The 24294-nt window shown below is 40.9% G+C and overlaps 1 protein-coding gene across 2 annotated transcripts in view; it reads right to left on the bottom strand.

Moving 5' to 3' along the window:
* Positions 1 to 24294, bottom strand: part of MNAT1 (MNAT1 component of CDK activating kinase) — a 119768-nt gene that overhangs the window by 77445 nt on the left and 18029 nt on the right. For both annotated transcript variants that reach the window (XM_064659445.1, XM_064659446.1), the window contains exons 2-3: positions 7277 to 7429; positions 5536 to 5609 (exon numbers count right to left, since the gene is read on the bottom strand). In XM_064659445.1, coding sequence (XP_064515515.1) covers positions 5536 to 5609; positions 7277 to 7429 — 227 coding nt within the window. The remainder of the gene's footprint in view (positions 1 to 5535; positions 5610 to 7276; positions 7430 to 24294) is intronic.

The following is a 24294-nucleotide window of genomic DNA, read 5'->3' on the forward strand; positions in this document are numbered from 1 at the left end:
ATGTAAGGAATCTATTTCTTCATCAGTGTTTGAGAAATCTTCAGCAGCCACCTGCACAGCCACCTTAAAAGCCCATTGCTCTGCTCACAGCAAGGTGAAAGACTTTATTTCCCCTTCTGTTTTTCTGCTGTGGCTGGAACCAAACCACAGATACAACTCTCCCAACAGTCAGATCTGCTCATACCCGTTCTGCTCTGTCCATCTGATTCTGCTCTGTCACTCAAGGATATTGTAGGACATCAGCAATCAGAAAGATTCAAACTTCCAGCATCCTCAAAGGCCAGAGAAGATTTGTCCCAGTGAACATTGACGTACAGTGATTGATGAGGAACATTATCTTGTCCTAAGCATCTGCTCCTCAACAGTAGCTTGCCCACATTTCAAGAGTGAAAATACTGAAGAGGTACATTTTGTTGAAACAGTTGTAAAAAAGAGTGTAAAAAAACAATTTTTGAAACAGCGTAAACAAGTGTAAAAAAAAAAAGTAGAACAGTGAAAAGTGTAGCAGTGTAACCTGGATGTCTCTACATCAACATCAGTGTCAACAGCTGCCCTTTAATACAGGACAAAAGCATCTTCCCTCCTACAATAAGTACTCAGCAGCAAAGCAAACTCTGCCCTTTGACACTGCGTGGTTACCAGAGGCCAACCAGCCACCAAAACATCTTTCAACATATTTTCTAATAAATTTTTCATGAGCTTCAAACGTCTTTTCATCAATATTCACAGAATACAAGTTCTTGCCATTGTACCCTTGCAATTACAGCTGACAAGTCTATTTTGCAAGGGGCACTAGGCTACAAGAAAATAATTAAGAGATTATTTCTTTCTTTCTCTTGTCACCTCCTCCCTCCACAAGTTCCTTGACATTTAAAAACCAACAAATATCAAACCAAAGAACACAGCTGGTAATACTTGACATCTTACCTTTTAAATAGCTAGGACTAAGCAGCACTTTTTTATTTGGTCTGCTTTGAGTTTTTCCAGAAACTTATTTTAAATATAATTCTTCCCTTTTTCAAAAGCCCAACAACAACACAAAAAAAAAAAAAAAAATAAAACTAGAAGAACCAGAAAGGGTTAAAAATCCCTAACTCATAAGCCACACCTACCCTGAAAAAATATTGGTGTAGATCTGAACATGAGTGGCAAAGCAGATGGCTGGTTTGAAAAGGTTTCAAAGAGAAGACAGACTTATTTTTGTCCATGTTGAAATATAGCATAAGCCGATATAAGAGGCCTGAAACCCTTCAGGGAAAAGAAACAGAAGCTGTTTTGTATGCAACAATTATTTATCTACTTATCCATCTCACATTGGTTGGTTTATAAAATGACTTGCCTTGAGACATCTGTTGAAGTGTAACAGGAAGACTATTGTGTTTTACTGAAACATTTCATTCTAGTTAGGTAAAACTCCCAACTTCTGAAATTCAGCCTCTACAGAAAGACTTTCACTGCTTTGCAAAATAACAACATTCATTATGGAATTCTACAATAAATGGAAAAATATTTTCCTAGCTATAAAAAAAGAAAATGAGAAAAATTTTAATTATATGGCACAATCATTTGTCCAGAGACGTAGCAGCATGAATGAATATGACTCCACTGCAGGACTCTAAGTCCATCAAAATCTCCATTTTAATCTCAGACTAAACATTATTAGTATTAGTTTGATATAAACAATATTCCTCCCATCCCACTACAAAAAACTCCTTAATAATCAGCTTCATAAAACCCCAGCTAGAGGTCGGGAATGGTAGAAGAGCAACTGCTTTGGGCAGAGGGAGATACAACCACACAGCCACACCCTCAGTCTGCCCAAGGAGTCCCAGGCTACTTTGGCACCTTCTCTTGGTGTTTTTGATGCCTGGTCCTTGTACTTTTAAGAGGGGTAGGAGAGGGGTGAGGTGGAAAACAGATGAAATAGATCATAACAGGTCCCTTCCAAACCAACATTTCTGTGATTACAACAAAATAATTATCAAAAACAAAAGAAAACCCACAGATAAGTCAGAAAAGTCTAGTTAGGTATTAATAATTATTTCTGTTCATCCTCAGTTGTCTTTTACTGGGTCAATAATTTTCCAGAAAATTACCTTAGCATAGTCATAAATGATTGAATTCACTCAGCCCCATCAGTGTAAGAGAGACCATTTTGTCTGGAGCAGTGTGAAATCTCTGTTCAGACGAAATGACTGAAATGGTTCTTTGATAAAGCCGCCCAGTTTCCAGTTGGGAAATTGCCTCTGTCAGGACCAGCAACACCATCCTCGAGAACACACACACATAGAGGGAAAAAAACAAACCGCAAAACAATAAACAACACAACCCACAAGTGATCACAGACACCAAAACCCTTCCTATCTGAGGATCACTTAAGTGTTCTGAGTAAGACAAGTCTCGAGGCAGCCGGTATTGCACAAAGTCTTGGAGGAGTAAGGAGATACAGGAATCCGAAGGGCACAAATACAGCAGCCTCCTTCCAAGCTGAACTTACTGAATGTTTTTAAAAAGCAATAATTACTGCTAACAATTGTGTTGTGGGAATGCCTGCGGGCCTCACTCAGGTACCAGGAGAAGGGTGCCAGGCACATGCTGGGAGGCAGGTCCTGCTGGGAGAGCTTACACACAGGGTTTGAAAAAAACTGGGCACAGATATACTCTGGGGAAGAAGAAAACCTTTGGGGAAAGAAGAAAACCTTATAGAAATAACAAGCAAAGTTTGCATTATGTCCAGAAACTGCAATTTGTAGCAATACTCTAAGGTTTAACTTTGTCACTCTCATCATATGGGCACAGACGTGACTCATTCAGATGGATGTTGTCCACACCTTTCCCAAAGGCAGGTTTTAACCCTTTCACTTTATTTTTATTCCTAGTGTTAATGACAACAAACTGTGTTTACAGTGTTCTCAAATTGTCCAACTGATTTTTCTTCTGGCGAAAACTTGCTTTAAAATGTGGTTTTTATTTAAAGCCTTGTAACAACACATTTTAGCCCAAAGCATTATTTAGTGGCTACATTCTAAACCACTTCAAAAATGTGTTTTTTATAACAGAAATCTTAAAAGGTGACTACCCCAATGTTTGTTTGACCTTCCCACACACACACTTCTGCTGTACCACCCAACTTTTCTATTTAAATAGGAAAAGTCTGTAAGTATAACACGGCTGATATGAAGGGGGAAAATGTGTTTCCAGTGAGGTCGTGTATCACATCAATGGAATAAGACAGTGCAATTGCTGCAAATATTTGGAAAAACTATCTGAATTGTGCCAGGGTCATATGAAGGTTACAATTGATGCTTACACCTTGCCTCTGCTAAGCAATTATTTTATTTGAACTCCCACAACAACTCAAGAAACAAAACTTCCCAGCAAAGAGAAAACAAGGTAAAGCCACACTTTGGCCCTCCTGCAGAAAAACTGAAAGTTTGGGGCAGGGGGAGAGAGGGGAAATCCAGTTCTCTGCCTCCCTACATTCCCAACCTGGCAGCTTGAACAACCACCAGCAGCTACTCTCAACCTGCTGTACGTTGGCTCCACGAGGCAAAACTGCCCTGCACAACCAAATCCTTTCCTTCCCTTCTTGCAGCCCAGTCTCTCATGTGCACAAACCAGCAGGGAATTCACACACACACAGAAATGAAATAACTACTCTCTGCAGTATCATGTGAAGTGACCATACAGAGTCAAAGATACACCCTTAACACATTATTCAGTCATGCCATTCTCCACATGCATTGGAAGAATCCACCAGACAACTTCTAGGTGCAGAAATCTGCCCAGGAGCACAGCAGGGAAGGGCTTGGGGAGAGCAATATGTGTGCAGTGGGCTTTGTCACCAGGGAGAGAGAATAGGGCTTGAACTCTTGCCTAAAGTAGTGTTGTTGAGTCAAACCTGTCCTCTGGGATCTGTCTGGAGTTAGTAGATCACAAATGAACCCTTTGACAGTGAAAACTAAGAGCCTTCTGACTGCACCCCTTTTTTCCTCTCATCACCCTGGCTGCTACATGAAGGAACTAAGAGGTAATCAGACTTCCTATTCCTTTAGTATTTTAGGTGTCCCTCTCAGGCAACTAACTCCAATTCCTAATGACTCTGTCAAGCTTTTTCATTATGCATTTGCAGGGCCAACACAGTTATTGGCAAACTCACTCTTTTTCACAAGGTTACCAAGACCAGCTGGATTCCTGCTGCTTCCAAACCAAGTTCCCAGTGCAGACTTTGGAACCATTTGAAATGTAACCACCTAATCCCAAGAGCTGAAGAATCATAACGTCCTGCACAAATTCATGAGATTCAGGCAATTTCAGGCAAGACTTCAAATCCCTTGCTGCAGATGCTGAAAACTGCAACAGCAGTAAGTGGGGCAACTGCATTTAATGCTACATAAATAAGAAGCTCTTTTCCCTTCCATAAGCACACAGATTCTTCCAGGATCCTCTGGCCAAGATGCAACCATTCTTTCTGCTCATTCCCTCCTTCCCCCATACCATTCAAAAAAATATACAAACAGAACTACACCCACATCATCTCCTCCAGATATTTGGACCCGTGTGAGTGTGGCTGGTGTTTCCCAGCCACACGATTTGGCTCTCCAGCCTCGGCCTTCTGATGCCAACAAAAACACGATACATTACTCACGGCAGTAAGTGTATTGGATACATTTCTACAAAACACCACAGTGCAAAGAGGAGCAAGGGCTCCTTTGAGAAACTGAAGGGGAGTGGCATCTCCATGTTTTCCTTCAAATCACATTCGCTGCCCTTCCTGCATGCTCTAAGTCACCTCTTCTTCCTCCAGGTCAAAAAAAAAAGAAAAGCCTCAGAAGCTCATAAAAATCAAGAAACAAACCATTTAGGAGTCACTCCTTTGAACACATCCTTGTTTTTCTAAGCAAAATCCATCAGTCCACCATAAATCACAAGTCACCCTAACTAAGAAGAAAATAAACTCTGTTGATAACATTGTCCCTTCCCCAAAGGGCAAAGTTCTGCTTCAGCTAATCCAAAGAGAAAGAAGTCAACGTCTGTTCCTAAACCTCCTCCTTCTGCACAGCAACATAAAATGCTACCACAGTGGTATGTAAGGTCATCAGCTTCAAAGCAGCTTCAACTACTGTACTTGCAGAAGCAGAAATGATGAAAGACACCATATGGCTTCTGTCATGGTAGATAAAGCTAATGGAAGCATATAATGAAAATTTCAATTTCTCCTCTCTTTGTTTAATCTTTGCCAGTGTAGCACTGACAGTACCCTGCAAGCCTTTCTTTTCCAGCTGTAAAGCACTGCTTCCTCTTTGGATTGTGTTCTTCCTCTGGCAGATAAAAAGTTTTACTCAACGATGTCCTACAGTTCAGCAAATGTGATTAAAAGTGTGCAGAAAAAAGTAATTAGATAAAAATCTGATACTATGATAAATCCTATTACAGAAACTTGACTTAGACATTCTCATAGGCAGTTGAGTAAGAATAAAAAAGCCTATGTTCTCATGAGCACAGCACATCAAAAATGCAAGCATTAAGACTTACCAATTTCTTCTATTTCTTCCAGGAAATCATTATATTCATCTAAACTGGGAAAGTCTTCCTCTCTTTTATTGTATCTTTGAGAGAAGAGAAACAAGTATTTATACAACACACAAAGATGCAATTTCCATTCAACAAGGCTCTTGCTGCAAGCTGATTAAGTATTGATCTAGTTTTATCAACTATGTACTTTGTGGCTCCCAAACTGACCAACATACAGAGTCTTTCATGGGAGACAGAAGTGCTTGTTCCAAAGGAAAGGAGCCAGCCTGGAATAAATCAGTGCTATCTTTGCCTACTGTTTGCCGACTCCTTTTCCAGGGTTACAGGTAAACACGAGCACAGAGGCCAAGACAGAGTCATTCTCAGTCAACCTCTGAACAAAGGCAGAGACAACAGTAACACCCACAGGAAAAAAAAGAGGGAAAAAAAAGCTTTTCTAGAAGTATCGGAACAGGGAGTTTGGCTTTGTGCCAACAACAGAAAGCACATGTCAGCAGCAAACTGAAAATGCTATGCAATTATCTCATTTCATATCAATAGACCATTCCAGGACTCATATTCACCTCTCCATAGCTGGAAAAAGTAAAAAGATGAAGAGACAGCTGGCTAGAACATGGACAGCCTCTGAAAGTCAAGATGTGCAGGTTTTCTTCCCAAGAAAATACAAAGCTGAGATTCTGCCTGCTCCATGGACCACAACACCCAGGAGTATAAAAATCTAATCCCAAGCACTCAGGCAAAATTCCAATTTGGAGGCATTTTTCCTGCCTCCCAAAAACTAATCTGGTAAAACAAAGTGGGCCAAGCATTTTCCAATGTTTTCTCTTCTAACTAAACTTCATTCCATGTTTAGTCAACTCAGTTGACTTCATTCCAGTTTGACTTCTGTTAACTTTAGCAGACTTTAAAATCCAACATCAAAATTATTATTGCTTTCCACATCAGCATCTTGGTATTCAGCAACACAGTTTCTCCACATCATCATCATGATTTATTTAGTATTGTACTAAATCTCAAATAAAAGGCTGCCAAGCTTACAATTTACCTGTACTTTCGTTTTTGCACACACAACTCTCTCTGGGTTTGTTACATTTCACCAAACCCTCTTCTATCAAACACCAACTGGTTCCCTTATTTTCGTTATAAAATGCTGTTTCTTGGCCACAAGGAGGGAGATGCAATTTCAGACCTCATTTATCTCAATTCCAAGAGCTTTCAAATCTGCATGACAGGCTAGTAACACCAGGCTTGTAGGGAGCCATTTCCATTAACAATTGCTGTGTGAAGTTAAAAAACAATGTGAACTCTACTTTGTCCATTTTGATTTTTAAGGGAACCAGCCTTCAACTCTGAGAACAGGTCCCCAGGGAACAAAACAATCAAGGTTCTGTTTCTTGCCCTACTCCCATGTTCACCCCCTCAAAGGGAAAGCAGCTGTACTCCTCAACATCTAATCACCTCCATTTAGGAGGCAAGTCTTTGCCAAAGGAGGCCACATAGAAACACCCGTTTTCTAATGCTAAGCAGGAATCCCTCAAGGCTTAACTGAGAATTAAGTCCTCAGTCGTTGCATAAAATCAGATTCTTTGAAATCCCTCCATGATAAATGGAGTCAAGTTTTATCGTTTGTCACTTAAAAAAAAAAAAAAAATCTCCTCTGTACTACTGGAGAAGTCGATTTCTTAAAATTGTGATCCATGAAACACTTCCACCTTCTGTTCTTCAAACTGGTGACACTCACATTTTCAGCACTTTCTTCCGAATTTCCACTTCCTTGTCGACAGCAGGATCCTCGAAGAGCTGCACCCTGAAGTTACTCTTCCTCAGGGGGGTGTCGCACTCGTGGCAGTTCCCAGCCCCTCTCACAAACAGCAGCTCCACGCAGCTCTCGCACCTGCAGGGGAAAGGAAGGGGTGTAAGGGCAGACAGGTGTTAAACAGGAACTGCCACACAGGACTGCCCCCCTTGTTTGCTGTTTGCACCCTACATCTCCCCTGGATTTCACCGCTCCCGCAGCACCCAAGTGTGGCAGGAGGCCAGGGCTCTGCTCCGCGGCTGGACGGAAACAATCTCGGCAGCACAAACACATTTATTCTCCCTGCCCAAACAACTCGGTCCCTTTGCTGGGACCCAAAGTTAATCCAAACAACGACGGGGTCTGTGTTGAGGGGAAGTTTGTTTACTGACACCATCAAACCCATTTTGAACGGGCCATGCTGCAACATCCTCACTCACTCTAAGCACCACCTTGCTGCACAAAAAGCCCTGTTTATCTCCTGGTGTCACAGTGCAAGGGACAATTCAGTACAAGCACAGATACAAACCCTGCCCACAGCCTTTCAAGCATCTACCAGTCCTACCACAGAAGAACTGCTATAACAAACCTCAGCTAAACTCCAGCCAGGCAAAGCCAAAAGGACCAAAAAACCATTTCAGGCAGCAACCCAGCATTATGCAGCTTTCCTGTGCCTTCTGGTAATACTTTTAAAATTGCACATAAAATAAACTTTACACAGAGGCCATACAGAAGTAAAGCAAAAATACCTTTCTGCTTTTATTTCTTTTGTCTTAACGAAGATTTCCTATTTTAACGTGATGCCTGCTGACCAGTCAGTTGGCATTTAATAAAGGAAGAACAAACAACAAGAAAGCCAATTTTAAAAAAATTACTTGGGTAGTAATGGTGTGCAAATATCTAGCAGAGGACAACACCTGCTGCAGTCATTTCCTACTGCTGGGGAGGCAAAGGGGTGCCTATTTATAGCTTTGCTATATTGAAGCCAAAACAGTTGTACATTAAGGGCTAAGTTGTGTTGCACCTTCATAAACCCAGCACAAAAGCTAAACGAGTCAAGAGAAACAACACTGACACAGTTGCGAAGGATCTTAAACAAAACTTTCACTCTGCTGACCTACCCCCAGCTAAACTGGTTCCAGTCCTTGCAAAGGCAGAGCTGAGGAGAGCCAACCAGTTTTACCCAGCTTCTGTTTTCAAGATCAGAAAGTGCAAAACAAACACAATTGTATCTCAGAATTAAAAAAAAAAAAAAAGAGGAATTTTTTTTGTTGTTGTTAACACAAGGAGAACTTTCATTTTCAGCTTTGAAATGCATCTTGCACAGCAGCTGCCAATGTTAAAGAGCAGACCTTGAATTTAGTTGGGCATTTTCCTGCTCCAGAATTCCTTTAGTTAGAAAACGAAGTGTATTTATAAACACGAGTTATCTGGGAAAGGAAAGATCAAACTTTTTTAGCACACTAGGCCTGAAATTCACACGTTTCTGGGACACAGGCTCAAGAAAATAATGAAAAATTAGTATAATGAATATAAAGAAAACAATTTAGGTTCCCACTACAGAAGAAGCACTACTAAAGCAGGCAAGGCAGGGAAAGGGTTTTCTCCTTCCTCCCCCAACCTGTCCATGCATGCAAGGGCCCAACATAAGGACAGCTTCACTGTCTCCTTCATCTTGGCAGCTCGTGCTATTTATGTGTCTCTCTCAGTGCAGCAGCCACTGCACAGAAAAACCCTGTCTCTTCTTTCCTAAGTTATAGGAAAAGGAGTGTAAAGCTACAGAACTCGGCAGGTGCATCCAAGTGCAGGTGTCTGTATTGTTTTTTTGTCAGGGTATTGCCTAAGGACCAACAGAACAGGGGCTCCATGTGCAGGATATTATACACTGACAGTAGCACCTGAAATTACTTCACTCCCCCCTTCTCTAAATCAATATTTCAAGTTTACACAGGACTTGACTATGGAGAAAAATCCCTTCTTGGAAAAGCACTTCATACAAGGGCTTCGATGCCTTCCCAAACTGACACCACTGTTTCTAGGGCTGGAAAACAGTTTTCCATACATGAAAAGATGAGTCAACACCTCACTATGGGAATCCCACATCAGGTGATCACATTCCCGCTCACTCACACACATCCACCCTTATATTTATTTGTAGATAATTCCTTCTGAACTCAAAGGGGGCTATGTGGGACAAGTCAAGGGCAGAGCTGGACTCTGTCCATATCCTGCCTGCTCTCCATCTCCGGGTAGGTTTAATGCACACAGTTAGATCCCAAGCTTCCTTCCGGGCTTGTTCATTCTTGTCCCCACAAACCACAACCACTCTGCCAGCGATGGCGACGTTTGGTCACACATTCCCATCTGATCCTTGAGGAAGGAAAAAAGCCATTTCCCAAATCCCACTCAGAGTTCCTTCTGGTTTCACTGCAGGCGGCAAAAGCCAGAGCATAGGCCAACATCGGGAAGGCAGGCTTCTATAAAGACAGGTTTGATGAATTATTTCATGTCTTGAAATAAAGATTTCAAAATGTGACTTGAAAAAAATTTACCTTGCACTGTAAAATTTAAAAATATAGCATGATTTTTTCTTTGTCTGTGGTTTATTTATTTATTCAAGATATGCAGCAATTTCTGTGACTTCACCAAAGGTACCCAACTCAAACAACAGTCAGACATCCTGGGCAGCAGAGGGACAGCCCAACACCACAACTGGCATTACAGAGCTCCTCATGGCACACAGACCATAGCAATTTGGGAGGTCCTTCCATTTCTTTGCAAGTCCAACTCTTCCTGATAGGTCTTAGTGTAAAGACAGTTGACTATGGAAGCAGGACATCATCCAGTGCATCTTTCATTGCCCAACACATGCTTTCCCCAAATGAGCAAAGCACCAAAGCACTTAATTCACCTTCAAATCAGGGCCAAAACAGATGGCCATAAGTTTTTTTAAATTAGAAGCCTTAAATTGGCAATTTTTCATATGCATGACAAATGTTCATGCTTAAAAACCAGGTCTATATATTGGTTCAATACTGAGTATGCCTGAAGACAAGAGCTTCACACAAGACCTAAAACACTCAGTGTGTGATACTGCTGATTCTCCTCTTCACACCAAGGTTTCACAGCCCCTGCAATCTGTATTCTATTTCACACACTAAGACATTTCATTACCTTTTGGATTTGAGTTTGTATCCTGAAGAATTGGTAATCAGGATGAAGATACCAACAGAAAACGTCCAAGGAGTTACACACACACACAGAGACAGGGAAGCTCCTTTTACAATTAGTAATGCCATCAACAAAAGCCATCACAGCACCTCCAGGAACAATAAAGTCTCCTGGTCTCCAGGATAATAAATATCAGTATGCTCATTCTCATTTCCATGGACACTGGCTTGATCTGTCTTGTTCTTCTCTTTCATCTCATGAAATATTAAACAAAAGGCTCGGTCTCTAAGCAGTCTAGAACAACACCACATTTTTGAGGAAAGCAAACAGTACAGTATCTAGATGGTTTGGCACCATCTGTGCACAAACAGCACTACATGCCCTCATGTCAATGTTCATGGATTTCAGGACCAGGATTGTACTAAAAATGCTTTTGGTAAACAAGCAGAGGTTCCTCTCCAGAAAACTGTTAAGATATTTATCAACTAAATTACACTTACTGGAACTAAGTGTTTGTTTTGGACAGAGTGTCTTCAAAGGTTACAAGATTTGTGCCCAATCCTGCATTCCCCACACATTCCCTTCGTGAAGGGATGATGGCAGATAAGGAATCAAGCCTCTGGGACAGTGAACAGATTAAAATGGCTCACAAAATTAGCATAGCTCGATAGTGCTGCTCACTTTTCTAGCTTGGCTGGCAAGGGAGCAAACAAAACAGAAGAGAGGAAGAGCTATTTTCACAAGTAGCAGAGTACAATATATTCTCTTATAAAACTGCAGATTCTGCTGAGCATTACAAAAATTTGCAGGGCTTTAGATATGCAGCCATTAATCATTTCAGGGAAAAAAAATCTTTATGGTTTTTGCTGTTGACTAGGAATATTACAGAATGAGTTACTACCCTTCTTTACAAAGCCTGTTTTTAGTAGATACACTCATTAAACAGTATCAAATATTTAGAATCTCTAAGCCCCTCTTTCTTCAGCTTTTATAACCAAGATGTTTCTGTTAAGTAACTCACAAAACAAATAATCCTCTCCACTATGGAAAAACCAGTTTAGACTAAAAAATAATAATAGTCTTCAATACATAGCCAAGACCTGAACCACAAACAAGTGGAGTGGAAAGAATCAGCAAAAACGATGTGTTTTCACTTGTTCCTCAATTCTGATGTCAGAGGGAAATCTACTTACAGAAATGGAATGACTTGATTTATGGCAAGGGAACACGAAAAACCAACAGAAAACACACACATGAGAAAGCTTACAGAATGACACCTCGATTTTTTAAATCAAAGATGCTTCTAGAAACATCCCCAGGCTTTTTGCTTAGCTTGGGTTAGACAATTTCATGTTCTCCTACAGAGATACTTGAACTGAGACAAGAACGGCCCCCTTTGGAGGGAGCAGCTGCCAAACCTGTTTATTTCTCAACCTTCAGTACATTTAACAAATCCTCATAACCCACAGTGGTTCCTGCTACGTAGCCAAGAGCTCATCAACTATCTGCAGTTGGCCAGTGCAGGTTTATTTTCTGGGCTGATGGACTAAGAGGCACAGCCTAGAAGGCAGGTCCTTCCCAGAGTCTGCGGCAATGATGATGTCTGTGATTCAAAAAATCCAGAAGAACTGAGCAAAAGCAATTATCTCCCATGTTACAGCTTAGGGATCAAAAGCAGAGGGAAGAGAAAGAAGAGTGACTGCAATGAAATCAAGCACTTCCAAGAGCATCAGAATAAAGGAGCTTATGTGATCAAGAGCTCCCATATGAGTAGGGAGTTAGGGACAAAAGTCTTTTCCCTTTCACACCTCAGCTTCAGCAATTCATAAATCCTTATTCAAGCACTTGCAGAAACTGCTGGCTATGTGTTTTGGGCCATCTCTTCTCTGACTGCCAAATACAAGAGGGAGCTGGGAGGTAATACCAATTACTCTTTCCCTGGTCCCTGTTCAGATTCTGTGAAATCCCATCCATGGGGATTTTGCTGTTCTCACCTTGTAAGGAGACACCTCCAGAATGCTCTCAAAACCTTACCTGGCCAAAAAAACCCACAATTGGTCTTGTCTTCAATTAATAAACCAACAGGTCTCACAAGCAGCCCATGAGCCACATAGAGACTACAGCTCATTATGGCAACAAGACACATCTCAGCTTTCCGGCAGAAATCAAAACTATCAATCAGTAGATATGAATTTTTGGGTTTTAAATACTGTTGATAAGCTACCTGCAGTTGCCTGCAGCTCCCTTCTCTTCAGCCCACAGTCACACTGCAACACGAAATCTCACAGATTACTTCGCTAACATTTCAGTTTTTTTCAGAAATATCAAGAGCTGATCTGAACCCCCTCCTTTAAGCAACAAAGCAAAACCAAACAGAGACTCCAATACTCTCCCTATATCTGTGTTATATCAATTCCCAGCATCATCTGCCAAGCTGCTAAACACACAATCCTCCTTTTAGACTATTTATATCTTTTGGGAAAAGGATGCACGCACACACTTCTGTTTCATTTTTGTTCTGTCAGACGAGTTCTGCTCCGTACTGCAGAAAGGAGGAGGTTAAACGAGCCCAGACATCTCAAAAATTTAGGAGACAGCCACAGTTAACCCTATTTTCCAAACACTCATGTACATACACTGCTATACAGACCCGTTCATCTCAGCTGCACTCACCAGAAAGAAAGCAGACCAGGTAGTGGTTGAACTACAGCCTTGACTGACTGGCATTTTAAGGAAAAAAAAAATACATACTGATTCAATTAATAATAAACAGAAACATTTCCACCACCCATTGTGTTTCAACATCTCACTACAAAACCATTTCAAGTGGCTTGGACCTGACAAAAGAGTTTGCAGCAAGCTGAAACTTAACTCACATTTATCCAGTATAGATGAGCCTTTTGTTTTAATTCAAAAAAAAAAAATTAAACCTTTTATGGTATTAACTCTGGACAGTATAGAGAAAACATTTCTATAGGTATTTAAATAGAAGTGATTATTTATGAGATACTACTGCCTAGTCAATTAAGGACACAATCATAAAAACATGTCTTACAGCACCATTATGTCAGTTTGGTCAAACAACAGGCCAGTACTTGACACTTCAAGAGCAGCTGTGTGGCATTGAGAAATAAGTGCTTTCACAATGATTAGGCACACCAAAACCGACCTAGAATTTACCCAATGTACCAGAACAACTACTCCAAATCCATTATGTCCTACTGGGCAAACACATGCACTAAAATAATAATTCAACTGTGTCAATAACCCTTCTATTATGCTTTATTCTCCTTGAATGAGAACTCTGCAAGTTCTCAGCAAACACCAAATTGGGTAGCTATGAGGATCAGCAGCTGCCCACAGCACACCTGAACTTAAGACACAATTACGAAATTTCCCGTCTGTCCAAATTGCAGAAACTGCACTTTTTGAGACATGATCCAGCTCAACGTTGCCCATTGTCTCAAGACAAACATACTTATGGTTAACAAGTTTGAGATCCCACACAGAACTCCATCAAAGACACGTTGCTCCCTTCTCCTTCCGTATCCATGTGTTACCTCGTGAGAAAGCCCTACACCAGGGCTGACAGGGCTGGCTGCTGAAGTGCTCCAAGCATTCACTGACTCAGTTGTACCAAACACCTGCACACACAAGAAATCACACTGGGAAAAAAATAAAACACGGACAACAGAAAATAAACGCTCTGGGGACCCAAAATAGTCACTAAAAGACTTTTACTTGATCCAAAACAAGGTTTTCACCTTCTGTCCTGTACTGACAATGTATTTAGAGCAGGAACAGCATGTGGGAACAAGACAAGGAAATGCAGCTATATGGTAAAAGGGGAAAAACACTAAAAGGTATTTGTGGCATGATGGGATATCATGACCACATTACTGAGGCCTTGTCACAAGACACTCCCATATTTCATTCCTAATCTCAGAAAGTAAGAAGATAAAGTTGATAAGACACATCTGTAAGAGAACCAGGCATATGACCAAGGTTTTCCATAAAAACAACAGTGGTTTGGGGTCCCTATGGGACACATGTAAAGGTTTAAAACTCTCTCAAAAATCAAAATCTTGACCTGTCTCTTGCAAACATACCTGTTGAATGATCTGCATATGTTGGCTCATCTCTCGTGGCTTTTGGGAGGAACCAAGCCAAATTCCTGCCAAGAGCAGAGGCTTGTGTTTCACTGAAAGCATAAAAAGTACACAGTCCAGTTTCCTTAAGCTATTCAAACACAGACACAGTGTGGGTGTATTGTACACACAATTAAAAACGACTGACAGAAACAGCCTATTGGGGCAGTACGTGCATCATCCATGTCCTGGACAGCTCTGAACCCTCTGTCAGTGCTAAAAAAGCCAAGTGATATCCTCTCTATCACTCAACTTGCTCAGCTTGAAAAGACTGAAAGAACAAGTTTGCCATGACAAAGTGGGAGCTCCCACATAAATCTTGGCTTATGATACAATAAAATCAACTGGTTTTACCTAATTTGTCAGAAATGGGTGATCGACCTCAAAGGTTAAGACACCAGCTCCCATTCTGATGAGCAGCAGAAGTCCCAACAACCTTGAGTTCATATATGCAGCCCAGGAACACTAAAACTCTATCCCTACATGTTAAGTCAGCACCAATGCCAGAGAAGCTGCTGTAACCTGTCTTTGCAGTGCTGTGCACTGTCCTTGCCCTGCTGTCCTCTCCAGCAGGCCAGAACAGCTTTTGTGCAGCCACATGGTTATTCTTTGGGTTACTTTTTGGGTTATTTTTCAGCCACACAAACTTTCCCTTTGGGTTCACCACGCAGGCAGGTCACAGTCTGAACAAGATCCTTGAACTAAGATCCAAGGGATAGCCACTGGGTGGGAGGGCATAAAAATCTGCTTGTTCCTCTTCCCAATCTGAGTCAACAGCACCCTATGCTGTTTATTAACATTTCTCCTTCCCTTCCCTCTTACAAAGCTTTTGTGACATACTGAGCTAGTTTAGCTTGATCCAAAAGTATAAGGAAAGAGAATACAACCCATGAAGTGTTGATCATTATTCCAGGGTAACCTACAAGTTGCTTGATCAATACACCTCTAAAAAGGTGAGTGGAAGCCCAGTTAGAACACAACGAATGCAACAACACCTGGGATAGTAGACAGAGGATTAGTAGTATTTTTCAGGATTGCTAAAAATAAGAGAATCAAAAAAACAGGACAAATTATTTCAGAATACTTTAAACAAAGCACACAAGATTATTTTACAGTCAAGTCCTTCCACAATAGAAACAGAAGGCAACACAACTGAACGAAAATTCAAGCACTTGAAACAAGTCACAAAGTCGCTGTGGGAGCTCATCATTTAAAGAGCACTACACAGAGGAAGAGACACCTCTATACCAATTAAATAGCACCTCATGGTCCCTCTGCCATGAGGTGCAGTCATGAAAAGGCAACCCAAGGACACATCAGAAAAGCTGCTGTTGTCAGAAAGAGTTACCAGCAGGATGTGAGATTTCACCTGAAGTGATGTTTGCAGTTCTGGTCACTCACTCTCAAAACAGATGAGCTCATCCTATAAATGCACAAAAGGGCAACTAGATGATCACAAGATTTGGAAGACTGGCTTTTCAAGAGAAACAGCAGAAAAAGCTATTTAAACTAACACAAGTCCAACCAACAGAGTAAAAATTCATACTGGAAACTGTGTTTCTCATCAGTCACCATAGTGGGAGTCTGGAATCAGAACCAACAGAAGTAATAGGACAAAAATTAGTTTAAAAAAAAAAATTACAATAATTAGTTTTTAAAAGTTCTATAAGCTCCCAGGGAAGATCTGATGACCTGATTGTCTTCAACAAGTAACTAGATTTGATAATGAAGAAGGTGCCTGCAGTGTTAGCCATGGTTGGTCCTGGTTACCTGCTCTAATGGCTGAAGCCCCGAGACAACAAGAGCTTAGGAAGAAAAATAAAGAAGGAGAAAAAAAAGCTACTATTACATGCATCTTTGATTACTAAAAAAAAAATTTTAAAGGATGACAAGCACGGCACAGATGTTCTAGCATCTGCTCCTTCTGCTCATAACAGAAACCACTCTGCCATCAGTCTAAAGCAGTCTTCACAAACTACACAGATTCATATTCTTTTATCAAACCCCAATTAATTTATCTTATCTGGCACACACCATAAAACATATAGGTCTGAGATCCAAATTTGATTCACTTGGATCAATTTTTTTCACGTTGTGGAAAAAGAAAGTAAGATCACACCATTCTGGTTGTCTCTAATAGCTGACACAACAGCACAGAAGAAAACTACAGAATAAACATCCTCAGCTTGTCTTGTTTCAGATAAAACACGCAATTTAATATGGAGATGTATTCTACCAGCACGTAAAAAGTCCTTTCTGCAGCAAAGGGCGGTGATCATGACTCAACAAATCATCATTCCCACCTCTTCATCAGTCCAATACAGCCTTAGGGAACAAACTGCTGCCTTTTCAATGAGACACACCAAAAGCACCAGTAGCCTTTGAATAATAAGGACTCAGTAGCATTTTTGTTGTTGAGAGCACACTGGTTTCCCAGACCAATGTAGGTAATTTTACATCATATCCCAATTCCCGACTGGAATTTCAATTGATTGGGGCATTATTTATTTCCTGCCCTAAAGCACCATTTAGAGTGACTTGCTAAATCTCTGTTGCCTTTACTATTACAATTTGAATAGCTGGATGTCAGAGAAGGAAAAATGATCTCTATGGAGTCCTTAAATACCTTACAGAGCAGAGCCTAAATTATTCTGAACATTAAGTTGTAGAAAATCTCATCAGAAGAAAGAAAAACAAAGAAAAGACGCAACTTAATAACATTTTGTTGCCATCTTTCACCCAAATACAGACTTAATCCTCCAAGAAATAAGCCTAGGCAAGTATACCTTAAAAAGAAATGCTCTGACAAATCTACTTGTTTTTTTAACCTAAAAAAGTTAAAGGAGGTGTAAAGAACAAACCCAAACCAAGTAAAGCATCCCCTGCTGAAATGGATCACTCATTTAGGAGTGGCTGTGCTAACCTGTGCCTGAAGCTCATGTGTGTCCTATCACTTCCCAGAGCCAGCGATCCATTAATGTCCTTTAGCAGCACAGGCACCTTCTCAGGCTCTGTGCCTGCATTCTCTGAAACTGTAGCACTAACAAATCCAGGAGCTACAAATTCCTCCAGTTACAGCTGTAGTTTCAGTTTCTGTACCCAACAGATTTTTACCTCGTTTTCTTTAAACGCTTCTTTATCTCACCAATCTTAATTTTCACCGGTATAACTGCAAAGAAGATATTCATTACAAAAGCCCAACAGTAGCAATTGAAACAGCTCTCCCACCTCCCTAGTCTCATTTGGGAATCTCCTACTTCCTACCAATTTTTAAGGGTCATTCCTCACTTCATTTTCACATAATCCCTAAACAACCATTATCACATCTTTTCTCAGCGGGAGATAAAATATAGACTGTGCTTCATAAACAGTGGAGACCTTAAGATTACATTCTTGGTGGGACACAGCACGATAAATATTTCAGGGATGTCTTGAAATATCCTACAATCTACAACACGTGGCCAGTGAAACAAATCTCAAAAAATAAGTATGTTTTGACTTATTAAAAAAAATAGAAGCAAAAACACACTGAAACCTCCCTCCCCCATCCCACACTGGCCACTGAGCAGGTCAGATTGCAATTTCCTTTTCAAGGGTGGCAGAGATCCTGACCTACTAAAAGCCTTGTAGGGAACATTTTTTTTGCATTGTAAATTTAATCATTTCAAAAAATGCTTTTTCCTCAAGCATTTCCTTAAAAATAAACGGCAGTTGGTATTTCAGTACCTTAAACTAGTTGGTGAAAGTCACACAAACTTTTGGAAGCTAAATTATAAGGTCATATTCAATGCAACTACTTTTAGGTATTAAACAAAAAATAAGGAGGATGTGTCAGACCTTCATTAGCTGCGCTGGCATCTCGATCATTTCCTACAGACAGTAGGGAATAAAAACCCAGCCCTATTCCAGGGAAGCTGGAAGCAGCTTTCACAGGTTATCAAACACAAAGGAGTAAGTGAGCAAGCACATTACTCACCATACCCGAGGTGTAACACAAACCCTTCTCTCAAAGTTCCAGCACATTTTGAAGAACTTTATCATGATGAAATCTGTGACGTGTATTCATTCTTTTAGTATTTGTTAGTAGGAGAGGCAGTGAGGAGAATCAGTTGCACAGAGGGAGCAAGAAGCAAGAAAACTTGTATTAAGGGAAGATCAAAGAGACAAAAGCAAAAAAAAAAAAATTACATTTTAACAAAATACATTATATTCTTGTTAGTATTTATATCAGTACATGTTCTGCCACAAACCACACAAAGCAGAACACACCAGTGCAGTTACTCAGCAGTGGATGCACATTCTGGGACAAGAGGCAGGATGACACACAGCTGCCTCCCCACACTGGTGAGCTGATCAGGACCCAACTGTTGTCAAATGATTTGAAGTCAGATAAATATCCACAAATCTGTTCATCATTATGTGAAGCTCCTCCCGTGTATAAACGCCAAACTCGGAGCACAGATTTGCTGTTTGCTTGTTATTTGTGTGTGGAAATAGCTGGGAAGAAGTATTTTTTGGATGCCTGTTTTAGCACAAACCCCACCTGCCACCGTCTGTGGGACTGGTCTAATTTACTCGTTATGCAGAACATTTTTGTTCATTCCTGTATCTGCATAATGGTAACTACAAAAAGTTCTCCATTTCCATCCACTACTTCAGCAGACAACCAAAATCTACCGTTACCCATGGTTAGAGGCACCATAGCCCACTAGTTCCACTGATCAAGTAAAAAGCCACTGAAAACAAGTAAGGAAATGGAAATCCGGCCCCAGACAATATTTGAGCTGATGTGTTTCACCCAAACATCAGCTGAGGAACACTCAACAATGCTCCAGGTTCTCCCATAAACACCACACTGCTCCATAATTACAGGGAATCTGTGCAGGTACTGAAAAGCAGCATTTGTTTAGGCTCACAACTGTATTAAGGCCATGTGTAAAGAACATTGTTCCTAGCCTGAGAAACAGCGAACAGCATTCTCCTTCTCCATATAAATCACACACAGTAAATGCTTGATATTATCTAGTGCCACTAAAGCAGTCAAATTAAAACAAATCAGGAGCATACACCCTCCAGCACACAACTCTGGGAAGATCAAAAGCCTTTGAACACAGAATTTCATGCTTTTTACATGCTCCTAGTCTAATCCAAATGATAAGCTCATACACAGTAATGAAAAGGATTTTTTCACAACCGCTCACTCAAAATATAAAAACCAACACATCTATTTTCCACATGACTTTTTGATTCTGCAGACCCTCCCGTAAAGCAACGGGCACTAGCAAATTCCATGATGACCAGATGAGAGACCCAGTGAAGAAACCCAAAAAAAGCAAAGGATAAGCCTTTCAGAAAGCAATGACCCCTCCAATTCCTGACATTTCAGAGATGTCTGCTAACACTGACCACCTTTAACCTTCTTGGCCAAAGTAACCTGTATGTGTGCAAAATACATGATTCTCTCTACACAAAAATGAATCTCTAAGGAGATCCCAGACTAAAATATTCACATCATTTTATGGAATTATGTATTACAATGAATTATTGGGCTCAATCCTGCAAGCTTAATGCACAAACTGTCCTTGATGGCCAACAGGGGATAACCTGGGCAAACAAGGCTCCTTCCATCCAGGCTTTTCAGAACAGCTGTGTGAAATTTGAAGGCCAGGTCAGGTGGGGCTTGGAACAACCTGGTCCATGAGAAGGTATCCCTTCCCACAGCATGGGTGTTGGAGTGAGATTATCTTTAAGGTCCCTTCCAACCCAAACCATTCTATGATTCCACGTTGATATGAAATCTGAACTTTTCTGGCTTGAAAGCTCAGTGCTGTGGCACACATTTGGGGAGGTGATTACTTTCATGCTGAGGACCACAACTGTAACACCGTCACACAGACAATTTCAACTCAACACCAACACCTACGATTAGCAAGTAGTCTACTTCATATAAATCTACTCCTGCTATTTATAATATCATTTTTTTAAAGTTCTCTAAAGCTCTCAGACTCCCATGAACTTCAAGCACTTCCTTAACTTTCCAACTCTTACCTGAAGTGCAATCCAAGCTGCTTCCACCCCCTAAAATCACATGCAACATTTTGGACGGACATGTAAGGTGTTTACCAGCATTTTCTCCAAGAAACATTAGGATGCTATAGAGAAGTTGATCACCTTGCCTACTTACACAAAGGGCATAAGCCAAGTTTACTGATCAAAAATAAAACAAAGGCAGGCAAAGATGAAGAAAAGATAGGTCTTTTGCAGATCCTGAAGTCTGTACCCTGGCTATTGCACTCAACAATTAAACCCTGAAAAGAATGCAGTTACAGACCCAGGCTGTGGTTCATGACTCATGGTACCATTGTGCAACACAAGTATCTGAAAAGCAACTGCAGCTCATCTGAAAAAGCCATTTACAGCCCACCAGCCTACTCAGGGCACAAAACACCATACTGGGTGTTTTCCTTGGAAAACCCTGTAAAACGAGTTTGGTGACACCCACTGCAGCACGACCTGAATCCAATGTACAAAGTCAACCAGTTTAACAAAATTCCCTGGTAAAAAACATGCTATGGCTGGTGATCCTAGGGATATACATAAGATTCTCCCTTCTTTCTCCTCCTTTTAAGACACCTTTCCATATCTCTTTATGCTTAGTGCTGTATCTCCACCACAACATGCTGAGTCTTCAAAACCCTTTTGTATTAAAAAATAGAATACATGACTCAGATGGTTTTAAGACATATATGCTTACTCAGTATTCCACCCCAAAATATCACCTTAACAGCAATATATATTACAGTTTCCAGAACTGACAAGTACTTGTTTGCAAAACTTTCCAGTGATAGAACTGAGGCATCTGTGAAATACTGGGTTTTCTGCAGAAATCTGCATTATTAAACACTGGAAGGGAATTTCATTGCTGTTATGTAAATTTAACGCAACAGAATACCAAGATGATCAATTTTCACCTTTTATTTGAAAGTGCTTTCATGGAACAAAGAAAGATGCTCTCCCCCACAAAGGGATATTTTCTGCTGGTCATTCCCTCTTATCTGGTTGCTGAAGACCTTGACAACACTCTCACTTCTCAGGGCAGCTGCCCTTAACCACACAGATACAATGACACCCAACTCCTATCCAGGCTGTACAGGTGGAAGTAAATCTCAGTCAAATTCTCACAGGCTTAAAATTATAAACTGCTAAAACTGTGGGAATGTGGATAGTGGAGGCAGCTTAAACATAATACGTTTTAATTGCATGAAGATGTGAATGCACTAATAAGATAATGGTATGTTTTGGTCCTGCAGCAATTGTCACTTTGGGCACAGTGTCAGACAGTTCAAACTGTCACCAGCACCTGCCTCGTACCCCCACCTACACAGCAGTGAACAGTGAAAGACAAACCCAAGTGATTTCTGCTCGGCAGCTTTCAGCAAAACCAGATTCAAGTGAAGCTCAATGGTCCATTAAATGGCCAGGCCAAAAGAGGTTCTTTGGTTTTGACAATATACAGTTAAGTCACTTTTCCCATCCCCAACATACCAGTTTAACAGGCATGTTAGCACTCAATACTTCATCATAAGTAAGCTAAAAATGTGTGGCTAAACAACAGCTCCCAGCTTGTACATTCTCAGACATAACACGTCAAAATGTGAATATATTCAGGTCTTTTTTACTATTTAAAAAAAAAAAAAAAAAAAGTGGTCTAATCCTTAAGCCAGTTACTACTGGGAGAGCTGAAGTGGCTTCGTGGTCCTTTGGAAACTGAGGTCTCAAGGAAGGAGTGGAAACAAAACCACAATATTTGGTGGGCTTCAAGGGGGTCTTGGATTCAGCTCCATATACTTATTTGAACAGTCCCACGGGTATCACCAGTAAATAAAAACTCTGTTCATTACTGTTTGCAAGACCAGGCCTCTCAAGACAACGGCCTACTGAAAGCAAACAGAAAAACCTCAGAACACAGAAAGGAGAAAAGAAGAAAGACAGATACAGACTTGAGAAAACACTTACTACATGCGCTGGATAATTCCCATGGAACTGGAGTTTTTGCTTTCCCTAGCAACGCAGTTGGATCCAGGACTGCCCAACATTCCCCTCGCCAAGCAGCCCTAGCAGTGAGGCTACACACCAAATATTGTGGAAAACTCATCAGGAACTCCTTTTCACTTGTTCTTTTCTACAAACAAATACTCTCCAGTCTTTGTTCAGAAACAAAGGCTATAAAGACTAATAGATTATTAAAGGGAAACCTGAACACTCTTTCAGAAAAGTGAGAGCCTAAACTTGACATAAAACTCGGCACAACAGACCACAACCCTGCTCTGTTTCACTCCCAATACCAGCAATGATCTTTCCACCACTAAAAACAAAAGATATTTCTTCATGCTCTTCAGCAATGACTTGTCAACCATCAAATTCACATGAGGCAGAAAAGCAAGGACAAAACTGCATTGCCCAAAGGACTGGTCCAAGACATGGAGTCTTTCACTCCCCGTTCTGGAGGCAAAAGTGCACATATTTGGGCAAAGTACCAAAAATACAGACACACTCACTGCTGGTTGTCCTCCCTGAAGATCACCTTGCTGTAAAGGTCACAGAGCAGAAATGCTTCCTCTGTGTTTCACAGGCTGCTGATGCCACCTGGGGAAAATGCGTCAAGCCAGTCACTCCCAGAGCATTACAGAAAACCGGTTACAAGACAAAAGCCTTCCTCAGCTTTGAGGAGTGTTTACAAATGTGATGAATGCCAGTGTGTCCTAGCATGCCAGCTTGAAAATAAGTCAAGCACCTGGCCCTCAGCACAAAAGGCTGACTCACCTGTACAGCATCTAGTACACTTTGAAAAGACCCCGAGTTTAGCGCTTGCGGGGACACAAAGTACTTTCAGGAGGCTGATGGGAGCATGACTTTTCCTGTCCTTCTCTCCACCTGCACCATAAAGTTGTGGGATGGCTTCCCAAGCCAGGGGACAAAGATGACTTGCATTGTGATCCCTCTGACAGTGCACAAACACCCCCTGACACCAGCTCACCTGTTCTGCTCCAGGGTGGGGAAAGGGGAAGAAAAACAGCACAGAGATTAAAAGCCACAAATACTTAAACCTATGCTCCATGAAGCTCTAACTCCAGTGTTATTCCCCATCCCATCCTGCAGCTCTACTGAAAACTAATCCACGAAACTGAGCAAGCACTTCAGCAGGATACACTCTGTATCAACTAACTCAGGAAGAAACTGCGCTTTTCTTATTGCCACTGTATCTTCACCTTCCCTGCTCAAATCCACTTACTTTTTAGACTACAGCTCATTCAAGGATTTTTCCTCTCCCTGCAGGGTCCCCTAAGTTGGGACTCATGAAAGGTCTTCTGGCTGCTACCAATGAAAAGAATGCTAAAAAATAAATCAAAAAAAAATAGAAAAAGCAGATTGGTGGTAACAGTTGCGATGCAAAGATCAAACGCGCTTCACTGTCATTCCCATTACCTTTCAAACAACTTTTGCTTTGTATTATCTTCACTTTCATTTATGTAGAGAAGAAAAATAAGCCAAACAAAAGCCATCACTCTTATCAAGGACCATACTGAGCACCCTCCTGAGTAATCTCTTGTACCAGCTTTTCATTCACACTGGTGACAATTTTAG

The sequence above is a fragment of the Pseudopipra pipra genome, chromosome 6 (genome assembly GCF_036250125.1).
Source record: "Pseudopipra pipra isolate bDixPip1 chromosome 6, bDixPip1.hap1, whole genome shotgun sequence".
Classification (NCBI taxonomy): Eukaryota; Metazoa; Chordata; class Aves; order Passeriformes; family Pipridae; genus Pseudopipra; species Pseudopipra pipra.